At 44.8% G+C, this 20049-nt stretch overlaps 1 protein-coding gene across 7 annotated transcripts in view; it reads left to right on the top strand.

The window, feature by feature from the left end:
- LOC118385969 (formin-like protein 2) overlaps positions 1-20049 on the top strand; it is a 94880-nt gene that overhangs the window by 65621 nt on the left and 9210 nt on the right. For all 7 annotated transcript variants that reach the window (XR_004826136.2, XM_035773253.2, XM_035773255.2 and 4 more), the window contains exons 7-18: positions 2130-2238; positions 4213-4289; positions 5016-5109; positions 7392-7466; positions 8339-8449; positions 11662-11811; positions 12073-12174; positions 12408-12726; positions 13137-13307; positions 17727-17851; positions 18013-18215; positions 18437-18671. Coding sequence is in view for 6 of the 7 variants with exons in the window: in XM_035773253.2 (XP_035629146.2) it covers positions 2130-2238; positions 4213-4289; positions 5016-5109; positions 7392-7466; positions 8339-8449; positions 11662-11811; positions 12073-12174; positions 12408-12726; positions 13137-13307; positions 17727-17851; positions 18013-18215; positions 18437-18671 (1771 nt within the window). In the remaining variant the exon portion in view is untranslated. The remainder of the gene's footprint in view (positions 1-2129; positions 2239-4212; positions 4290-5015; positions 5110-7391; positions 7467-8338; positions 8450-11661; positions 11812-12072; positions 12175-12407; positions 12727-13136; positions 13308-17726; positions 17852-18012; positions 18216-18436; positions 18672-20049) is intronic.

Raw genomic sequence — 20049 nt, forward strand, 5'->3', positions numbered from 1 at the left:
TATTTTATCGACCTTGGTGTTTACCAGCTAACAGAAACCCTGACACACACACACACACACACACACACACACACACACACACACACACATTACCTGCTTCCATTACCAAGCTGTGTCCCAGTGTGTGAAGGGGAGCGAGGGGAAGTTAGGCCTATTTGTTCTGCTGCTACTAACTATTGTGCTTACTGTAGAAATTAGATTTCTGTTCCCATTTAGAGCAAATGGCTGTTTGTACTGGCATTGTTTCTGGCCCCCTCTGTATATTGCTAGTTGTTCAATTAGTAATTGGCTGTAAAACAAACCCTTCTGTACATTCTTTAGTTTCCTCCTTACACAGACTGACAAGTCAAGGTAATTAACATTAGCAATGTTAGTATTTATTCATTTTTCCCACGTACAGAAACTTAGCCTGTAAAAGTTTCACCCCCTCAAAGTCAATCATTGTTGTCACTTTTCTGATGTCATATTAAGAATTCTATGTATTTTTCTGAAAACCTCACTGCACACTTGGAAGGACGTCAAGCTCTTTAAAATGCCCAAAGTGTTCTCAAGGACGATGGTATGTCTTCTGTTTTTTTCTTTCTTCCAAAGCTCCTTATTCAGGCTAGCCTACTGTAGTTTATAGTTGTGTCTGTCAACGTGGTTTAGTACTGTAGTGAGACGTGACTTAGAGTGTAAGTGCGTCCCCAAATGGCACCCTGTTCCCTGTGTAGTGTACAATTTGGCCCCGGTCAAAAGGAGTACACTGTACAAGGAGTAGGCTGCCGTTCGGGACTCTGCCTTAGACTAGGTAGCTGTAGTGTTGAAATAACGTCCACGAAAGCATAGCTCGAAGCCTTTTGGCGAACTTTCATTGGGTGGAAGTTGGTACGCCACCACCAGGCCTGTCAACGCAAGCCTACCGGGCCGACATTGCAGCGGGGTGAATGACTGTCTCCTTTTACTCATAGTCAAGTCATCACACATCATTCCATCTGTATGATTAAGAAACAATGTGCTCTCCAAGTCACTGGTGGCATCCCGAATGGCACCCTATTCCCAATGTGGTGCACTACGTTTGACCAGAGCCCTGGTAAAAAAAGAAGAAGAAGAAAGTAGTGCACTATGTAGGGAGTAGGGTGCCATTCAGGATATAGATCCTTTTTCGCCTCAGATGTGTAACTCTACCTATTGTCCCCGCTGCCTGGTCGCAGGCTGAGGGCTGGAGATAGTTTTGTGTAATGAGGGGAAAGAGTACAAGAGGTTAGTTCTCGAAGAACACCGCCGTCGCCTGCTGGGTGAGGCAGCGGTCCAATTCCGTCAACGTCTCGCGAAGCGAGCTCATTTACACGAGGACACTTGTCTTTTTTCTGCCACATGCACCTAAATAGAACAAAGAGCGCACATAAACACACACACAAAGACAAAGTCACGCATACACACACACATACTGTTATAGCTATTTTACATTTACTACACGCAGACGTCATAACTGCTTGCTGAATAGCTCACATTGATGTAACCAGTGAGACGTGCCTGACCATGAAGACCTATCATCTACTGTGGTTTGCTAGATTGTTTAGACAACACACTCTGCCAATGCCGTGACTGAAGACTTGGCCCTAAGGCATCGGTGCAAACATGAGTCAGTGTTTGTGTGCATCGGTAGCCTCAAGGAACCTTTTCCCAGAACCATTGCTAGTAGTTAGAGCCTTGTGACAGCGCTGAAAATATCACGTCTTATGTCCCTGGCTGGACGGAGATGATCTGGGCTGTACTGGGCCGTGTTCAGTAGCACACGCACACACACACTTGAACAAACACACCCACTCTCCTTTCATTGTGAGAAAGGCGTCAGTGGGAAAGGCTCCCCTCTTTGCCGTTTTATCTCCACAAAGCCGGCCTGGTCGCCGCCATGCATGCAAATGACTTGCTGCCGTTGTACTAGCTGCAAGTGATATCTTTGTGCGGAGATAGTTCAATTCCCATTTGGCCTCTTGAGTAAGGCAGTAGATTACACAACTCTTTGTGTCCTTCAAACAAGTTTAATTTCTGCAGTTTTCCTGTTCACCAAGCGCTGCTTCTTTGTTTGTATCAATTCAGACTAATGGTGCGTTCTGTAAAAACTCTCCTGTGTCCGTATGTTTCAGTTGCAACACGTTGCCGAGCCGGAGAACTCTGAAGAACTCCCGGCTGGTCTGTAAGAAGGACGACGTTCACGTCTGCATCATGTGCCTGCGAGCCATCATGAACTACCAGGTGAGAGTCTCTCTCTCTCTCCAGCCGCCAAGCTCACCCAATACATAGTCTGCCTCCTAAATGGCACCCTATTCCCTATTTGGTGCACTACTTTTGACCAGGGCCCATAGGGGTCCCATAGGGCTCTCATCAAATGTAGTACATCTCGGAAAGTATTCAGACCCCTTGACTTTTTCCACATTTTGTTAACGTCACAGCCTTATTTTAAAATGTATTAAATAATTGTTTTTCCTCATCAATCTACACACAATGCCCCATAATGATAAAGCGGAAAGTTTTAAAAATATATATATATTTGCAAAAATATTTGTTTTTAAATGTACGTATTTACATAAGCATTCAGACCATTTGCTATGGGACACGAAATTGAGCTCAGGTGCATCCTGTTTCCATTGATCCTCCTTGAGATGTTTCTACAACTTGATTGGAGTCCACCTGTGGTAAATTCAATTGATTGGACATGATTTGGAAAGGCACACACCTGTCTATATAATGTCCCACAGTTGACGGTGCATGTCAGAACAAAAACCAAGCCATGAGGTCAAAGGAATTGTCCGTAGAGTTCCGATACAGGATTGTGTTGAGGCACAGATCTGGGGAAGGGTACTAAACATTTCTGGAGCATTCAAGGTTCCCAAAGAACACAGTGGCCTCCATCATTCTAATATTGAAGAAGTTTGGAACCACTAAGACTTTTCCTAGAGCTGGCTGAGCGGACAAACTGATCAATCGGGGGAGAAGGGCCTTGATCAGGTGACCAAGAACCCAATGGTCACTCTGACAGAGCTCCCACCTCCTCTATGGAGATGGGATAACCCCTTCCAGAGTGACAAGCATCTCTGCAGCACTCCACAAATCAGGCCTTTTATGGTAGAGTGGCCAAAAGGTGCATGACAGTCTACTTGGATTTTGCCAATAGGCACCTAAAAGAGAAACAAGATTTTCTGGTTTGATGAAACCAAGATTGAACTTTTGGTCTGAATGCCAAGCGTCATTATCTGGAGGAAACCTGGCACCAACCCTACGGTGAAGCGTGGTGGTGGCAGCATCATTCTGTAAGGGATGTTTTTCAGCAGCAGGGACTGGGAGACTAGTCCGAATCAAGGGAAAGATGAATGGAGCAAAGTACAGAGAGATCCTCGATGAAAACCTGCTCCAGAGCGCTCAGGACCTCAGACTGGGGTGAAGGTTCACCTTCCAACAGGACAACGACCCTAAATACACAGCAGGAGTGGCTTCTGGACAAGTCTCTGAATGTGGACTTGAACCCGATTGAACATCTGCACATTACGACCTGTTTGAGAGGAACTGCAGGGAAGAATGAGAGAAACTTCCCAAATACAGGTGTGCCAAGCTTGTAGCATCATACCCAAGAAGACTTGAGGCTGTAATCGCTGCTTCAACAAAGTACTGAGTCTGAATACTTATGTAAATGAGATGTTTAATTTTTTTATTTTACTAGGCAAGTCAGTTAAGAACAAATTCTTATTTTCAATGACAGCCTAGGAACAGTGGGTTAACTGCCTGTTCAGGGGCAGAACGACAGATTCGTACCTTGTCAGCTCGGGGATTCGAACTTGCAACCTTTCGGTTACTAGTACAACACTCTAACCACTAGGCTACCCTGCCGCCCCATTTCATTATTATAATTTTTTTTTTAAATGTGCCAAAATGTATAAAAACCTGTTTTTGCTTTGTCATTATGGGGTATTGTGTGTAGATTGATGAGGGCGGAAAACAATTTAATACATTTTAGAATAAGGCGGTAACATAAGAAAATGCAGAAAAAGACACACACCCTCATCTATCCTCAGACAAATTGTATTTGTCGTCTGCCATGTTTTCCGCGACAGATCATTTCTCAAGTTTCCCTTTATTATGTAAACGGTTCACTCCCTGTTTATTAACGAGCTGTCTTTCTTGTTCTCTCCCCCTCTCTCTCTCTCTCTCCCCCTATCTATTTTTATGGCCCAGTACGGCTTCAACATGGTGATGTCCCACCCGCATGCTGTGAATGAAATTGCACTAAGTCTCAACAATAAGAATCCCAGGTAAAATGGACTCTTTGGGTGGATGGCCCCCAGTGCCTGGTGCTAAACAGCTCCTCTGGGTGCTTATTTTTCAAGCGTCTCCGAGGAGTAGTGCTGATCTAGGATCAGCTCTCTAGGGTCCATATATTATCGTATTTCATTGATCTAAAAGGATTAACTGATCGTAGATCAGCACTACCGGCCTACCTTCCCTTAAGACTGCACCAGCTCTGTCAACTGCTGATAGAGCCAGTGCACATGCTCATTCAACACCCCGCCCAAAGTGTGTGTAAAGCCAGCATTCAGTGCAAACTCATTCCTTTGAATGAATGAGCTAACGGTACAAGGTACCACGTCACCACCTCATCACTCATAGGGATTATGGCTGAGGGATTCACTCTGCTCTGTATACCTTTCGTTTAATCCCCAGGATTAGACCCACAGCCCTGTTTATCATATAGTACTATTGAATTGACATGTTTTATCCAGCAACATCATCTGGTAAGACACATTATGTAACCTCGGATGGCACCCTATTCCCTTCATAGGGAACTACTTTGGGCCCGGGTCCATGGACCTCTGGTTGAAAGTAGTGCACTAGGAAGGGAATAGGGCGCCATTTGGGAAACAGCCCTCGTGGGAGAAAGGATGCGACCTCTCTTTCTTAGGCATCACTGGGGGTTGGCTTTGGCAGTGGCATCACACAAGCTTATAACCCATCATTGTTTTCTTCTCCTGCTTTTCCAGAACCAAAGCTCTCGTGTTGGAGTTACTGGCCGCCGTGTGTCTCGTCAGGGGAGGACACGAAATCATCCTCTCTGCGTTCGACAACTTCAAGGAGGTACGGTGCAGCGGATGCGCGGAGCAAGAAGGCAGCGCTATGCTATTATACCTAAACGGTGTCATTCCATGTAGTTCACGCATTGAGTCGTGTAGTGGTGGAATGCTCTCAACAGCAGACCCGAGGTTGGTAAATTCCTGTGGAGGATTGCATCTAGGAATGCAGCGCTGCCTGTATCAAAGGCTATAGACGTGTTGCTCGGCATCAATCACCCGGAAAGGCAGTTCACAGACCTCTCAGACCCACAGAGAAAACCATTTGTTAGTGATTCGGCAGGCACTTCACAGATATAAGAACCTATGCGACACCTATGTTATACAGCCGGATTAGGGGTCGCATGTTCCAATTTTAGCAGAGTGCTGGTCCAGGATCAGGTCCCCCTGTCAATTTTAATCTTCAATTCAGTATGATCTAGAAGGGAAAACTGATCCTAGATCAGCACTACTCTGAGACGCTTGATACATATATACAACCCCTGACCCTGTGTGTCTGCATTTGTATGTGTAAAGTAGTTGGGCTTCTGGAGGGACCCTCTGTACAACAGTCAAATTCGCAGGCGGGCTCTCGAGAAATTGGGCTGACTGAAGTTAATACAATATTTAGACCCAGAATAAAATATTGAGCATTACTCTCTGTTGTATTTCACTGTTGTTAGAGGTGGACTAGCCAACTCTAAAGCTCAGAGTCGCTCCCCCTTAACCAGAAGGTAGAGACATAGCCATGTGTGTCGCTGCACTATTAAAGTCAATGGATTGCGATTGGCCCTTCACAATATATGTGGTAGAAACGGCAATGGTCCAAAAACTATTAGATTATCTTATTGGTCTCATTGTACAATCGTTATTGTCTGGCAGTATGTTCCATATAAACTGTAATATAAAGACAGCGCTTTCTTTTGACGCTTTTCTTTAGTGTTTTATGCTATTATACAACAGATATACAACAAAGGAGGAAGTGTAACAAGTGTTATTTTGGCTTGCTTGAGTTGAGATGGTGCTCATTGCTTTCCCTCTATGGGGAAGCTTGTTGTTCGGGGGCTCTTGACTCCCCGCCCTGTGGGTTAGAGGGGGTTGTTTGGAGTGTGTTTGGAGTGGGGGGCAGCGTGCAGGCTGGGGCACAGAGCATTGTGTGGAGTGCTTATGCACTCCTCTCTTCTCCTTGGCTCTTTATCTTTCCCGTCTGTCTATCTGTCTGTCTCCCCTTCCCTGCCTTTAAGCGATGTCTGAACTGCAGAGGTGTCTCTCTCTCTCTCTCTTCCCCCTACCAACCTCACTTTCTCATCTCTCTCCCCTCTTTCTTGTCCTCCTTTCTCCACTCTCTCTCCCTCCCTCTTTTCTCCTCTCTCGCTCTCTCTCTCCCACTCTCTCTGCCTCCTTTCTCTCTCTCCATCTCTCTCTCCCTTCCTCCTTTCTTTCTTTCTCTCCCTCTCTCTCCCTCCTTTCTTTCTCTCCATCTCTCTCCCTTCCTCCTTTCTTTCTCTCCCTCTCTCTCTTTCAGTGCTGTATATATGGTAATCACAGAGGGGGAAAATAGGTCATGAGTGTTACAAAGCCCTATGGCAGGGGAGGTTTCACCATGCTGGCGCTCTTCTTGATATTTGATCAGGGAAGGATTCAGTGTGATGGGAGGGAGTGAGGAGACAGTACAGGGCTGGGTTTTTATATAAGGCAGAGATTATGACGGAAACATTTAATTTCTCTCGCTAAGGTAATACAATATTCTGCATTGCAAAGTAAGACTTAACTTGACAATTCCATGTATAATGCAGTTATGAGGCTTGGACCCGTTTATAATGTCTTACACATATTTCATAATGATTCAGGTAAGTAGCCTAGTGGTTAGAGCGTTGGGCCAGTAACGGAAAGGTTGCTAGATATATATATATATATTTTTACCTTTATTTAACTAGGCATGTCAGTTAAGAACAAATTCTTATTTTCAATGATGGCCTAGGAACAGTGAACTGCCTGTTCAAGGGCAGAACGACAGCTCGGGGGTTTGAACTTGCAACCTTCCGATTACTAGTCCAACGCTCTAACCACTAGGCTACCCTGTCGCCCCAAAAGGTTAAATTAAAAACATAGCAGCCAGTTTGAGACAACTGAAAAATGTTATTCATAGACAAACATAACAGCCTTGCTATAACAGATTATTAAGACTCATACATATTTATATAAAACGTCATAAAGCGTTATATCTGGATGCTCGAAGTACTTAAAGATTCCTTTCATCGCCTTTTGAGTCCACGGCTAAAAGTAAATGATTGCTGATTTTTCTTGCAGGTGTGTGCTGAGACACAGAGGTTCGAGAAGCTAATGGAACACTTCAAGGACATGGACAACAACATTGACTTTATGGTACACAGCGTTTCCACTGGACGAGCCATCGGTTACATCATATCCTGAAATCACATTTTAGAACCAGACCCTGTTGCTTGACTTCTGTTTATTTCTATATCTAGCCAACCACACGTAAGGAATCCTCGGCAACTCAGTTTGTTTTGTCGCACTATTCCTACTAATACGTGTTAATCGAACTAGATGAGGCGGCATGGTGTGTGTGCCAGTGAAATATCTGTTTTCCTCAATGTGCCACACTGCCTCCACTTTGAGGCTCCCCATTGGTCCGTGTGTGCATGAGAGGCCAACCAGATGCCCTGTGTGTTTGAATAGGCCGCGTGTGTCACAAGTCCGTTCTGAGCCATTTGGTAGAGGGCCAGTCATTTGACACGAGCGCGAAAGCAAACAGATTTGTCAGACAGGGCTGGCATCTCTCACCCAGTTGACTCCAAGCTTCTTAACAAGGCAGCCCATTAAGATAGTATTAGCAGGGTGACAAGAATGCACTGATTCTGTGGCGCTCCACTGTGTACGGTCAACACGGAGGAAGTGTCCCAAATGGCACCCTATTCCCTATGTAGTGCGCTTACTTTTGACCAGAGCCCAAATGGGCCCTGGTCAAAAGTAGTGCGCTACATAGGGATTAGGGTGCCATTTGGGATGCGGACTGAAGTGACTCCCTTTATCTGCCCATTTAGCATGACGAATGCACCCATATCATTTCCATGCTCTTTTACACATTTAAGACTTTTCCCCCCAAATAGCACCCTCCTCCCTGAATAGTACATGGAATAGAGTGTGATTTGGGATGCACTCTATATCCCATGGATGTTTCAGTATCAGTACAGTGAGATTATCCCTTGATGGTTGTGCTTGTTGGTCCCTTATAGGTGGCGTGTATGCAGTTCATCAACATCGTGGTCCACTCAGTAGAGGACATGAACTTCAGGGTTCACCTGCAGTACAACTTCACCAAGCTCTGTCTGGACGACTACCTGGACGTAAGTAGCTGGATACCAGCCTGAGTTGGGCTCACATGGCGCTCATGACAGCCGGTTATTGTCATGCTAAAGCTTACCGGTCTCACAGTAATTGACCGTTAATTAACATGAACATTGAACATTGAGCATCTCCAGGCCTCCACACATACAAGCCTCCTGATGGGCACCTTTGGAGCATCTACATGTTAAAAAAAACTAAGTCTTAAGAAATCTATTGCATATAGGCCATCACAATACATCCATTATTTATTTTAGTCAGCTCTAAAGAAACAATACGAAATGAGGGAAATGTATTTCCCAAGAACAGAATATGAGTCCCTACTGTATGTTACCTGGCTATGCTTCATGTCATAGGCTGTAGGCTTGTTCATTTAGCTGACAAGGTATGCTGATAAGTCCTGTGCCATTATATATTATATGATTTTATAGTAAGAACTTAGCTAAATAAAATAGGATATTTCCCATTATGGCAAGAGTGTGCATATGAAGTGGCTATGTTGAGCATAAAAGTGATTATTTGAAACAGGTCCTATATGCTAGATTTAGAGTTATTTGGCAACTTTAGTTGTGAAAGAAACAAACCTTATACTGTCTTAGAAATCAAAACGTATAGCTTGCACTCGGGCCCTCGCCTCCGGCTGCACAGCTGTTCTCTCATCAAGTGATCATATTTTCGCACGTCAGACAATTCTAAATGAAATCTTGTCTTTAGTAATATGTCAAATGAGTTTGGATTTAGAATGGTCCATGATCGAATGGGCAGGAACAGGGGCAGGGGAAAAAGGGAGGAGGGTGCGCGCTTTCCCGTCAGTCTGTTTTGTAGGCTACTGTGGCTTTATAGCGGAGTATGTGGTTAATATGAGCAGCTGAGAAATAAATATACAAACACTTATTTCGCTCCACTCGCGTCAACCACTGTTTGAGGAGAACGCTCTCGCTGCCCAACAGGTGGATATTCCTCCCAAACTCTGTATGCTCTCCAACCTCCTCCTTGCAGCTACCCAGTGCATAATTTAGGGACATTCTCGCCACAAAACATATTTCACTAAACTGTTGACAGCCCCGCTGCCCGCATGCGACAGGAATAAAGGAGAGCGAGGAGGAGATGGAAACGCGTGGCGGTGAGATATTCTGTATAGTTAAAGGTAATGTGCCACCCAACTAATTATGAAAATATATCAAGAAATCACTATTACTAAGCTATTCAAAGTCTAATACAAATTCACTCATTGTAGGTCAAGTGTAAGTCTCCCTGCACAATCAATGAGCCAATAGCATCGTCTAGGGCTGTACGTTCTCTCCCAGACTCATGGACAGACATTTTGGAGTGTGGCATAGAGTAACCAGTCTATCCAGTATGCATAATAATACGGTCCACACTCAAAGGGCATTACTTTAATTTTGGAGTATAGGCTGGACCAATTATGTACCAAAGACATCTTAAATCAGTTTTGTTTGATGTTTGTCTGCCATGTGTAATATGGGAAGGCTATGTATTGTATAACGGAACAATCCTCATTTGAATTCAGTTCTTTTTTGGGGGGGGGCTTGGGCTCATAAACCTTCATATGCATTTAATTTTTTTAATTTTTATTTTACCTTTATTTAACCAGGTAGGCTAGTTGAGAACAAGTTCTCATTTGCAAATGCGACCTGGCCAAGATAAAGCATAGCAGTGTGAACAGACAACACAGAGTTACACATGGAGTAAACAATTAACAAGTCAATAACACAGTAGAAAAAAAGGGGAGTCTATATACAATGTGTGCAAAAGGCATGAGGAGGTAGGCGAATAATTACAATATTGCAGATTAACACTGGAGTGATAAATGATCAGATGGTCATGTACAGGTGGAGATATTGGTGTGCAAAAGAGCAGAAAAGTAAATAAATAAAAACTGTGGGGGTGAGGTAGGTGAAAATGGGTGGGCTATTTACCAATAGATTATGTACAGCTGCAGCGATCGGTTAGCTGCTCAGATAGCTGATGTTTGAAGTTGGTGAGGGAGATAAAAGTCTCCAACTTCAGCGATTTTTGCAATTCGTTCCAGTCACAGGCAGCAGAGTACTGGAACGAAAGGCGGCCGAATGAGGTGTTGGCTTTAGGGATGATCAGTGAGATACACCTGTTGGAGCGCGTGCTACGGATGGGTGTTGCCATCGTGACCAGTGAACTGAGATAAGGCGGAGCTTTACCTAGCATGGCCTTGTAGATGACCTGGAGCCAGTGGGTCTGGCGACGAATATGTAGCGAGGGCCAGCCGACTAGAGCATACAAGTCGCAGTGGTGGGTAGTATAATATGCATAAGCTCTAATATATGCGTATGGTTGTTTTGTAATTAATCATCACCTTAGAAAGCAGCTGTCCATGTCGTTGAATTAGGCTTTGAAACAACATCCACAACGACCATGTTTTAAACTCAGTTTCAACCTGCTGTTGAACTTCTATTCTTCAAATTGATCACCACAGCGAGGGGAGTTTTAAAAGCACAATACTGTTTTGATGACAAGTGTTTGATGTGAATTGTGATTGCATTTGCATTGATGTCAGAGGGACAATAGAGCCCTGAGTATCAGGCCATTAGGACCTGATGGGACATAGCAAGTTGTGTACACATGTCCAGAGGGCATAAAGGAGATAACAGTCACGTGGAATTTTACTGTGGTCATGACTCATGGCTGCCAGTGTGGTGGTAATATGGTCCCAGCAAAGGCCCTAGAGTCAATTCCATTTCAAGTCAGTCAATTCAGGAAGTAAACAGAATTGCAATGTTTTTTTTCTCACGGAAAAGCATTTACATTTTTCTGTCTAGGTAGGCCTCGAGGAGAATTGGAATTGGGATTTATTTTTACTTACTGAATTGAAAAGCAATTGGCCTCAAACCTGCTATATATCACAGGAAATATGTTGAGATGCTAGTAAAAAATGCACTTAGTTATTCAGCTCAAGACTCTGAAACAAGGTCAATACTCTGTTTGGAAAATGAATTAATTCTATAAACCCTCGCCTTGAAGAAGAAGCTGAAATCAATCCTCGTCTTTGAGATGCGACCCTGAGTTCAGTAAACTGGCCCAATCAGTCCATCCTCAGACCTGTCTGTCTGTTTGTTTGTCTGTATATCCATCGGTCCTGCCTGCATGTCTGCCTATCTCTCGTTCTGGATCAAAGTGTCTCCTAAATGTAAAATCTAATGTAAGTGTCTGTGTGTAGAAGCTGAAGCACACGGAGAGTGACAAGCTGCAGGTGCAGATCCAAGCCTACCTGGACAACGTGTTTGACGTGGGCGCCCTGCTGGAGGACGCCGAGACCAAGAACGCCGCGCTGGAGCGGGTGGAGGAGCTGGAGGAGAACATGTCACATGTGAGAAGAAATGACAACCACGCACAGACGTACTGTCTCATACTGTCTCTATCCAATAACACTCCCTACAGAAGACTCTTTGCCACCCTACCTTTTTGATAACTCACTCCGCCGTCCCTTCTATCTGAATCCTCAGTCACGCGTTCAGTAACTTGGCATCCATCCATTTATTCGTTGACACGTTCACTACAAACACTCACTCTGCGTTATACGTGTCATGTGATCTGACGGAACCCCCCTTGTCGACCTTTGCTCCCTCAGATGACGGAGAAGCTGCAGGACACGGAAAACGAGGCCATGTCCAAGATCGTGGAGCTGGAGAAGCAGCTGATGACGCGCAACAAGGAGCTCGACGCCATCCGGGTGAGACTTGAAACTTTACTCCCTCAATCGGTAGGGGAGAGACGTTGACATTGACAGCATAGAGATCCAAGAAGTAATGTCCCCCCCGACCAAGACGGACGGTTCTTTATGCCAGTGTCCATTCTACCTTTTCTTTATGTAATTCTATGGCTGACGGATTCAGGTTGATAATCCTCTGATCTGCGTGCAATGCAGTAACACCTCTGTCTGTTTCCTGCCCTCCCCCCACCCAGGAGGTGTACAAGGACGCCAACTCGCAGGTGCACACGCTGCGGCGGATGGTGAAGGAGAAGGACGAGGCCATCCAGAGGCAGTGCAACCTGGAGAAGAAGATCCACGAGCTGGAGAAGCAGGGCACCATGACGGTCCAGAAGAAGGGCGACGGGGACATCTCCATCCTGACCTCGCCGCCCGCCCCCGGGGGCCCGCTGGTGGCCGGATTTGAGGGTGTACCAGGGGGCTATAACGGGGGTGCAGTCAGCCCGATGGGGTCGAATGGGATCCCGGGGATGCCCGCGCCGCCCCCTCCTCCTCCCCCACCACCTGTGCCTGGTAGGTGGAATTCCGAGTCCAGACCAGTTTCGGCTTAGCTTACTGTTTAGTCACAGATGGTAGCGAAGCAGTCTGGACTGCTAGTTGCTAGTTTCACAACATGCCCTTTCATTTTTACTGTCCTATTTTCTTGAGTGGAATTTAATGTAACGGTATGCCTTTAGCCCAAGCTGTTCCAGCTCTGGCATTTGAATTGTAACATAAACAGACACAGAGGCAGAGCTGGGGAAGCCAGCAGAGAGAGAAAGTCAAAGCAGTCACACGAGAGGAGTTTGTACTCTGCTGATTGAGTCTCAATGGAAGACAGCACTTGGCCTGCTGTCATCTCAATTCCACGCTTACTTTCTCTCTCTTGTTCCCTCTGCTCCTGTTTGTTCATCTTCTCCTCTATTTCGCTCCATCTATTCCAGTGCCAAATGGGCCATTGGCTGGCCTCGCCGCTCCTCCCCCTCCCCCGCCGCCCCCGCCTCCCCCTGGCCCTATGGCGGTGTCTGTCCCCCCGCCCCCTCCTCCTCCCCCCATGGCCCCACCGCTGCCCGGCTGTGGATCCCCCACTGTCATCTTCAACTCAGGGTTAGCAGGTAAGGTCATCCCACCCAGACGCCGCCTGCGTGTAAGACTGAATGCGTCTCAAATGGCACCCTATTCCCTTTGTAGGGAATGTGGAGGAATCACGCTGGACCAGACAATGAAAGATGGGTTTTCCCGATACGCTTTTGTTCTGTTACAGTTTTTTTGTTATCGCTTTGGTGCTATTTTCACAAGTGTGTGGTGCATTTTCAAAACTGTTAATACAATACTCCAAACTGCTAACACTTATTCAAAACCTTTTTATTGTGCATTCATTTTGTTTGGCGACATCTTTCACCAAACAACCATTGATCCCAAAAATATGTTTATGTAATTTCTATCCCATGTGTGGTCAAAGGTGAGATAATTACACATTTTCATTGATGCGAAAATATATTTTTCAGATGTAATTACAACATAGGTGTCCTGTATTAAAATGAAACAAATGAAATGAATGAAAGAAACCACTAGTTTGCATCAAGCCTGTCTTGAGAATTTGGCCATAGGTTCTCATCAACATTGCAATAAATGTCCTCATTGTTCATGCACCTGGAGTGGAGAAAAACCTTTTGGCATGGCAAATCATTGCATGCCTCATCCATGGCCTGGAGGGGATCATGTGCAATGTGAAACGTATTTCTAGATGAAACACTGATTTAAGTTTGGTGAAAAAAATGACCTATGTTTTTGTGTGTTGTACTTAGTCAATTTAAAATGTGCTTAGAGTTTTAAAACTGCCTTTTCGATTATCTGGTTCGAGTTTTGTACGAAACGTTTTGAACTTTCCTACTTGTGAAAATCGCACCAACGCAATTGAAGAAAACTGTAATGTATGTTAATGGTATCGGCTATCAGTGATCATCACAATTGTAATCTTTTTTGGTATGTTTGTGAACCGTCATTATCAAGTGTTAATCATTTGCAGTATTTTATCAGACCTTATCATAATACGGTGCATTCAGAAAGTATTCCGACCCCTGGGCTTTTTCCACTTTTTGTTACGTTACAGCATGATTCGAAATTGGATTAAATAGTTTTTTCCCCCATCAATCTACACACAAAACCCATAATGGAAAAAGCAAAAACAGGCTTATAGAAATGTTTGCAAAAGTATTTATTTACAGAAGTATTCAGATCCTTTGCTATGAGACTCAAAATTAGCTCAGGTGCATCCTGTTTCCATTGATCATCCATGAGATGTTTCTACAATGTGATTTACCTGTGGTAAATTCAATTGATATGACATGATTTGGAAAGCCACACACCTGTCTTTGTACGGTCCACCAGTTGACAGTGCATGTCTGAGCAAAATACAATCCATGAGGTCGAAGGAATTGTCTGTCGAGCTCCGAGACAGGATTGTGTCGAGGCAAAGATCTGGGGAAGGGTACCAAAAAATGTCAACAGCATTTAAGTAAAAGGCACATAACAGCCCGTTTGGAGTTTGCCAAAAGGCATCTAAAGGACTCAGACCATGAGAAACAACATTCTCTGGTTTAATGAAACCAAGATTGAACTCTTTGGCCTGAATGTCAAGTGTAACGTCTGGAGGAAACCTGGCACCATCCCTACGGTGAAGCATGGTGGTGGCAGCATCATGCTGTGGGGATGTGGGAGACTAGTCAGGATCAAGGGAAAGATGAACAGAGCACAGTACAGAGAGATCCTTGATGAAAACCTACTCCAGAGCGCTCAGGACCTCAGACTGGGGTGAAGGTTCACCTTCCAACAGGGCAATGACCCTGAGCAACAGCCAAGTCAATGCAGGAGTGGCTTCGGGACAAGTCTCTGAATGTCTGAGTGGCCCAACCAGAGCCCAGACTTTAACCTTATCGAACATCTCTGAAAGAACCTGAAAATAGCTGTGCAGCAATGCTCCCCATCCAACCTGACAGAGCTTGAGAGGATCTACAGAGAAGAATGGAAGAAACTCTCCAAATACAGGTGTGCCAAGCATGTAGCGTCCTACCCAAGAAGAGGTAATCGCTGCCAAAGGTGCTTCAACAAAGTACTGAGTAAAGGGTCTGAGTACTTACGTAAATGTGATATTTCCAATTTTTGTTTTTTGAAAATGTGCAAACATTTCTAAAAACCTGTTTTTGCTTTGTCATTATGGGGTGTTGTGTCTAAATTGATGAGGGGGAAAAAACTATTTAATCCATTTAGAATAAGGCTGTAACATAACAAAATATGAAAAAAGTCAAGGGGTCTGAGTACTTTCTGAATGCACTGTATGTCACTGAAAGCACACCATGTGCTTTCCAATGCTTCTAAATTCACAATTTTAGTCTACACTATGTTGCCTTATCAACTTGAGCCAAGCCTCCTGATATCCTTTAGGCCTTTTGAACCCTGCCGATATTTACAGTATCACTGTGTCTGATGCTGTTTACTCACCGCAATTTCAAGCTGCTTGACTTCCTGGATATCAGGGTGTGGATATCATGGGTGACTCAGAGCGGATGTGACGGCGTCTTCTGACTCACTGACTTGGCCTCCCACTTAACCTATCATTCATTGTGTGTCACTGGGTCTGTACTCACTGCAGACTTTGACCAGTTGAGACAAAGATACAATGTGACACAAGATCATTCCAGAATTTGACCTTTCACCTTGAATATGACTCTTGATCTGAAGCCTTAATTCAGTATATGACAGCACTAGCATTAGTACACTTTCAGCTGTGAAGCTTGTTTTGTATGATCTATTATTGTCTATGATTTATTATCTTACTAATCTTTCTCTCCTTAATAATGATTTCTCTGGTTGTTTTTCTCTCTATCTTGTTTTCTGCCAACCAGAGGGACCCATCAAACTGTTCTGTAGGTTTTTTTCTGTCATGTGGTTGTGTTTTCACTGTTCCTCCTCTCCTGAGTATTTGGAAATGGTATTTTTAGTCATAACACCAAACGTGAAGACAAGACACACACACACACACACACACACACACACACACACACACACACACACACACACACACACACACACACACAGGAGGAATGTCTGCATAGAGATGGCCATTTATGCCCTATGATTTCTTTAGTCTAGCCAAGCATGAAATTGGACTCTTTTGTTTCATGCATTCTCTTTAAATTCTCTTGCGACTGTTTGCAGACACCCCCAAAATATTCTTCATTCTTCACAGCTGTACTGTAGAAGGCTTGAGCCCACCAAAATATGAAACCACAGTCTATCCACAAAACAAGGACCACAGGACATGGAGTCCTAGTTGGGATCATTTGTCATCATTCTGGGATCCTGAACTGCTGGGGTCCTTAGCCTGTTACACATAATGGGACGAGACAAAATACAGTACAATCTGTCTTACTTAGTCTTGACTGATGGGAAAGCACTGAAAATGCCACATTTCCAACTCCTGCATGGCCTCCATACTTGTACTCTACCATGTGCGTGTGTGATTTATTGTAATGTCAGGAAGTGTCTGTTGTTGCATGCTCAAACACATTGACGTGCCACTGCAGGTAGGCTGGTATTGATAACAAGATAGGAGAGTGTTGCGCAAGCCTGGAATGCCCTGGTTGTCACACTCTCCAATCCTGATCCTTATCGCTAGGCTCCACGGTACCTCAGTCTGTCTGTGTGCTAGAGAGGTTACCCGGGGAGAGGCAGTCAATCTGGGTTTATATACTCCGTATGGCCATAATCTTTGTCTATATAAACACAATATGCCACTGTGCCAGGGATGACAACCCTAGCCATATACACATTCAATATCATAGCTAACTCAATTTGGTGTCCCCCAAAGCACTATTCTGGGCCCGCTACTGAACAGTATGTCTTGGTTAAATGAAGGTTAAATCAATAAACTAGCGGCTATGGCTAGCAGTAAAGAGCTAGCCAGAGCACATCATGCCCTGCTGTAGAAGTGGCTGTAGAGCACATCTCCATCTCTCTCTCAGGCGGGATTTCATTAAATGGGCTCTTAAGATGAGACCGACGGCCAGTCTCAGCCTATTTATCTATCTACGGAGGGAGGCATATCCATGTGTGTCACCACCACCAGTCACTGATAGGACTGTGTGTGTCCAAAATGCCACCCGTATTCCCTATATAGTGCACCCTATTTCCTATATAGTGCAGTGGAGGCTGCTGTGGGGAGAACGGCTCATAGTAATGGCTGGAATGGAGTCAATGGAATGGTATCAACCACCTGTTTGATACCACTCCATTGACTCCATTCCAGCCATTATTATGAGCCGTCTTCCCCTCACCAGCCTCCACTGATCTTGTGCACTTCTTTTGTAGTACTAAAAGTAGTGAACTACATAGTGAATAGGGCACCATTTGGGATCCATGCAGCCTATGTCTATCCTCCATCACACGACGTGTGCACTGTGTGTTTGTGAGAGCGATGACAGAGAGAGGTAGATGGTGTGTTTGCTGACTTATTCCTCTGTGTCCCGGTGCAGCCGTGAAGATTAAGAAGCCCATCAAGACCAAGTTCCGTTTGCCGGTGTTCAACTGGGTGGCACTGAAGCCCAACCAAATCAACGGCACCGTGTTCAACGAGATCGACGACGAGAGGATACTGGAGGTAGGGAACCGTCCACTCACCCCCACGTATATGCACTTCACACTTTGACCTCCTCTAAACGCTATGTTGGTCTTCTGTACTTCAAAACAACATGTAGGCTACTCACCACAGGGTTGCTTAGGATTCAAACCTTCTCACTTGAAATGTGTTTTCAACCTCAGGACCTGAACGTGGATGAGTTTGAGGAGATGTTCAAGACGAAAGCCCAGGGCCCGGCCATCGACTTGGCCGTGAGCAAGACCAAGATCATCCAGAAGGGTCCCAACAAGGTGGCGCTGCTGGACGCCAACCGGGCCAAGAACATGGCCATCACCCTGAGGAAAGTGGGCAAGGCCCCCGAGGAGATCTGCAAGGCCATTCAGCTGTAAGACGACATGGACTTCTCCGCAACACGACCTAGTGGTCTTCTGAATCTATGTAGCACTGCGAATGAGGGTTTTGTTTGTGTGTGTGTGTCTGTATAGCAATAGCGTCTGTGTGCATGTCTGTGTCTCCAGTCCGTGTCTGCCTGTGCCTCCGCATAGCGCGCATTTCTGTGTCTAATAACCGACATCACCTGCGTGTGTCCTACCCCCCTCCCGTCAGGTTTGACCTGCGCACCCTGTCGGTGGACTACGTGGAGTGTCTGATGCGCTTCTTGCCCACGGAGAACGAGGTGAAGATCATGCGTCAGTACGAGAAGGAGCGGAAGCCCGTGGAGGCGCTGACGGACGAGGACCGCTTCATGATGCACTTCAGCAAGATCGAGCGGCTCATGCAGAAGATGACCATCATGGCCTTCATAGGCAACTTCTGCGAGAGCGTTCAGATGCTGACACCGGTGAGGCTGTCTTAGGGCTTACCTGATATGATTGAGGTTATATGTGACGGTAGAGGAGGATTCGGTCTTCGGCCCTGTATACACTCAAGTTGTGCAACTGATATACAACGCTTTTGGGTTTTGTGATACAACGGGGTGTTTCTGCACACAAAAAAATTACACAAGCATCTTGTGAACATTTTTGTGCAAACCAACTAGGGCTGGGCGATATGTCCAAAATATCATATCAAATTCTTGACAGTATTTGATGTTTTAGAATAATACAAGTTCTAACTTTGCTTTATGAGTAGTGTGACCCTAGGGTGGCAACACATACCAAAAATCATTTCCTGCATTTTCATTCATTTCTGCATTTCCAGCACTCATTTGAGGTCATTTCCACACTGCCACATAGGCCTGCACGATTTGGGCAAAAAATCAAGGCCATATTTTTAACCAAATGTTGTTGTTGATTTGACTTGCGATTTAGAGCAAAACACTTGTTGGAATCATGGAAATAGAATGATTATTCTAATTCGATATCAATGTATAGTGGGCACTTTGAATGCTGTGTTTGACATGACAACGAATGAAAATGCCAGGGAGGAGTTATTGTGACTGGATAGGAACCAAAGTGTTGGTCAGTGTTTCTTAGGGGACCCTATAATGTTTAGCTACGTTAAATGTTTCTTCATGTAGCCAACATATTCATGCTTCCTTCGCCTATTCCTCTTTGATTTAGAAGATAATGTTGCACAAACAATATGCTGATTTAGGCCGACACCATCACTGGTATCAGTCTGTATAGTTAGCTAGCTCAGTACATTTATTAGACCGCTAACTAGCGATTAACATTAGCAGTAACGCGATTTACTTAAACCTTGCTAAGAAAAGACAAACTAGCTGTTTGCAGATATAAGAAACACAAAATAATAGTGTAATTATAGAACCCTTTACATTAAGAAGCAAAGTGGAAACAACATTGTCATCAGCATTATTGCATTGACCGTGCAAACTGAATGCAAGCGTCTCGTGGTCAAGCAACATCAAACACTCTCCTTGAGTGATAGGGGGCGGGGCTAGGTCTGTGTGGAAAGCGTTATGGAGAGAGATGATGACTCACTTGTATTTATTTAACCAGGTAAGTTAACTGAGAACAGATTCTCGTTTAAAGCAACAACCTGGGGGACAGTTACAGGGGAGAGGAAGGTGGATGAATGAGCCCATTGGAAAGTTGGGGATGATTAGGTGTCCATCATGGTATGAAGGCCAGATTGGGAATTTAGCCAGGACACAGGGTTAACACCCCTGCTCTTTAAATAAGTGGCATGGGATATTTAGTGACCACAGAAAGTCAGGTCACCCATTTAATGTCCCATCCAAAAGACAGCACCCTACA

This window comes from Oncorhynchus keta, chromosome 7, assembly GCF_023373465.1.
Source record: "Oncorhynchus keta strain PuntledgeMale-10-30-2019 chromosome 7, Oket_V2, whole genome shotgun sequence".
NCBI classification, from domain to species: domain Eukaryota; kingdom Metazoa; phylum Chordata; class Actinopteri; order Salmoniformes; family Salmonidae; genus Oncorhynchus; species Oncorhynchus keta.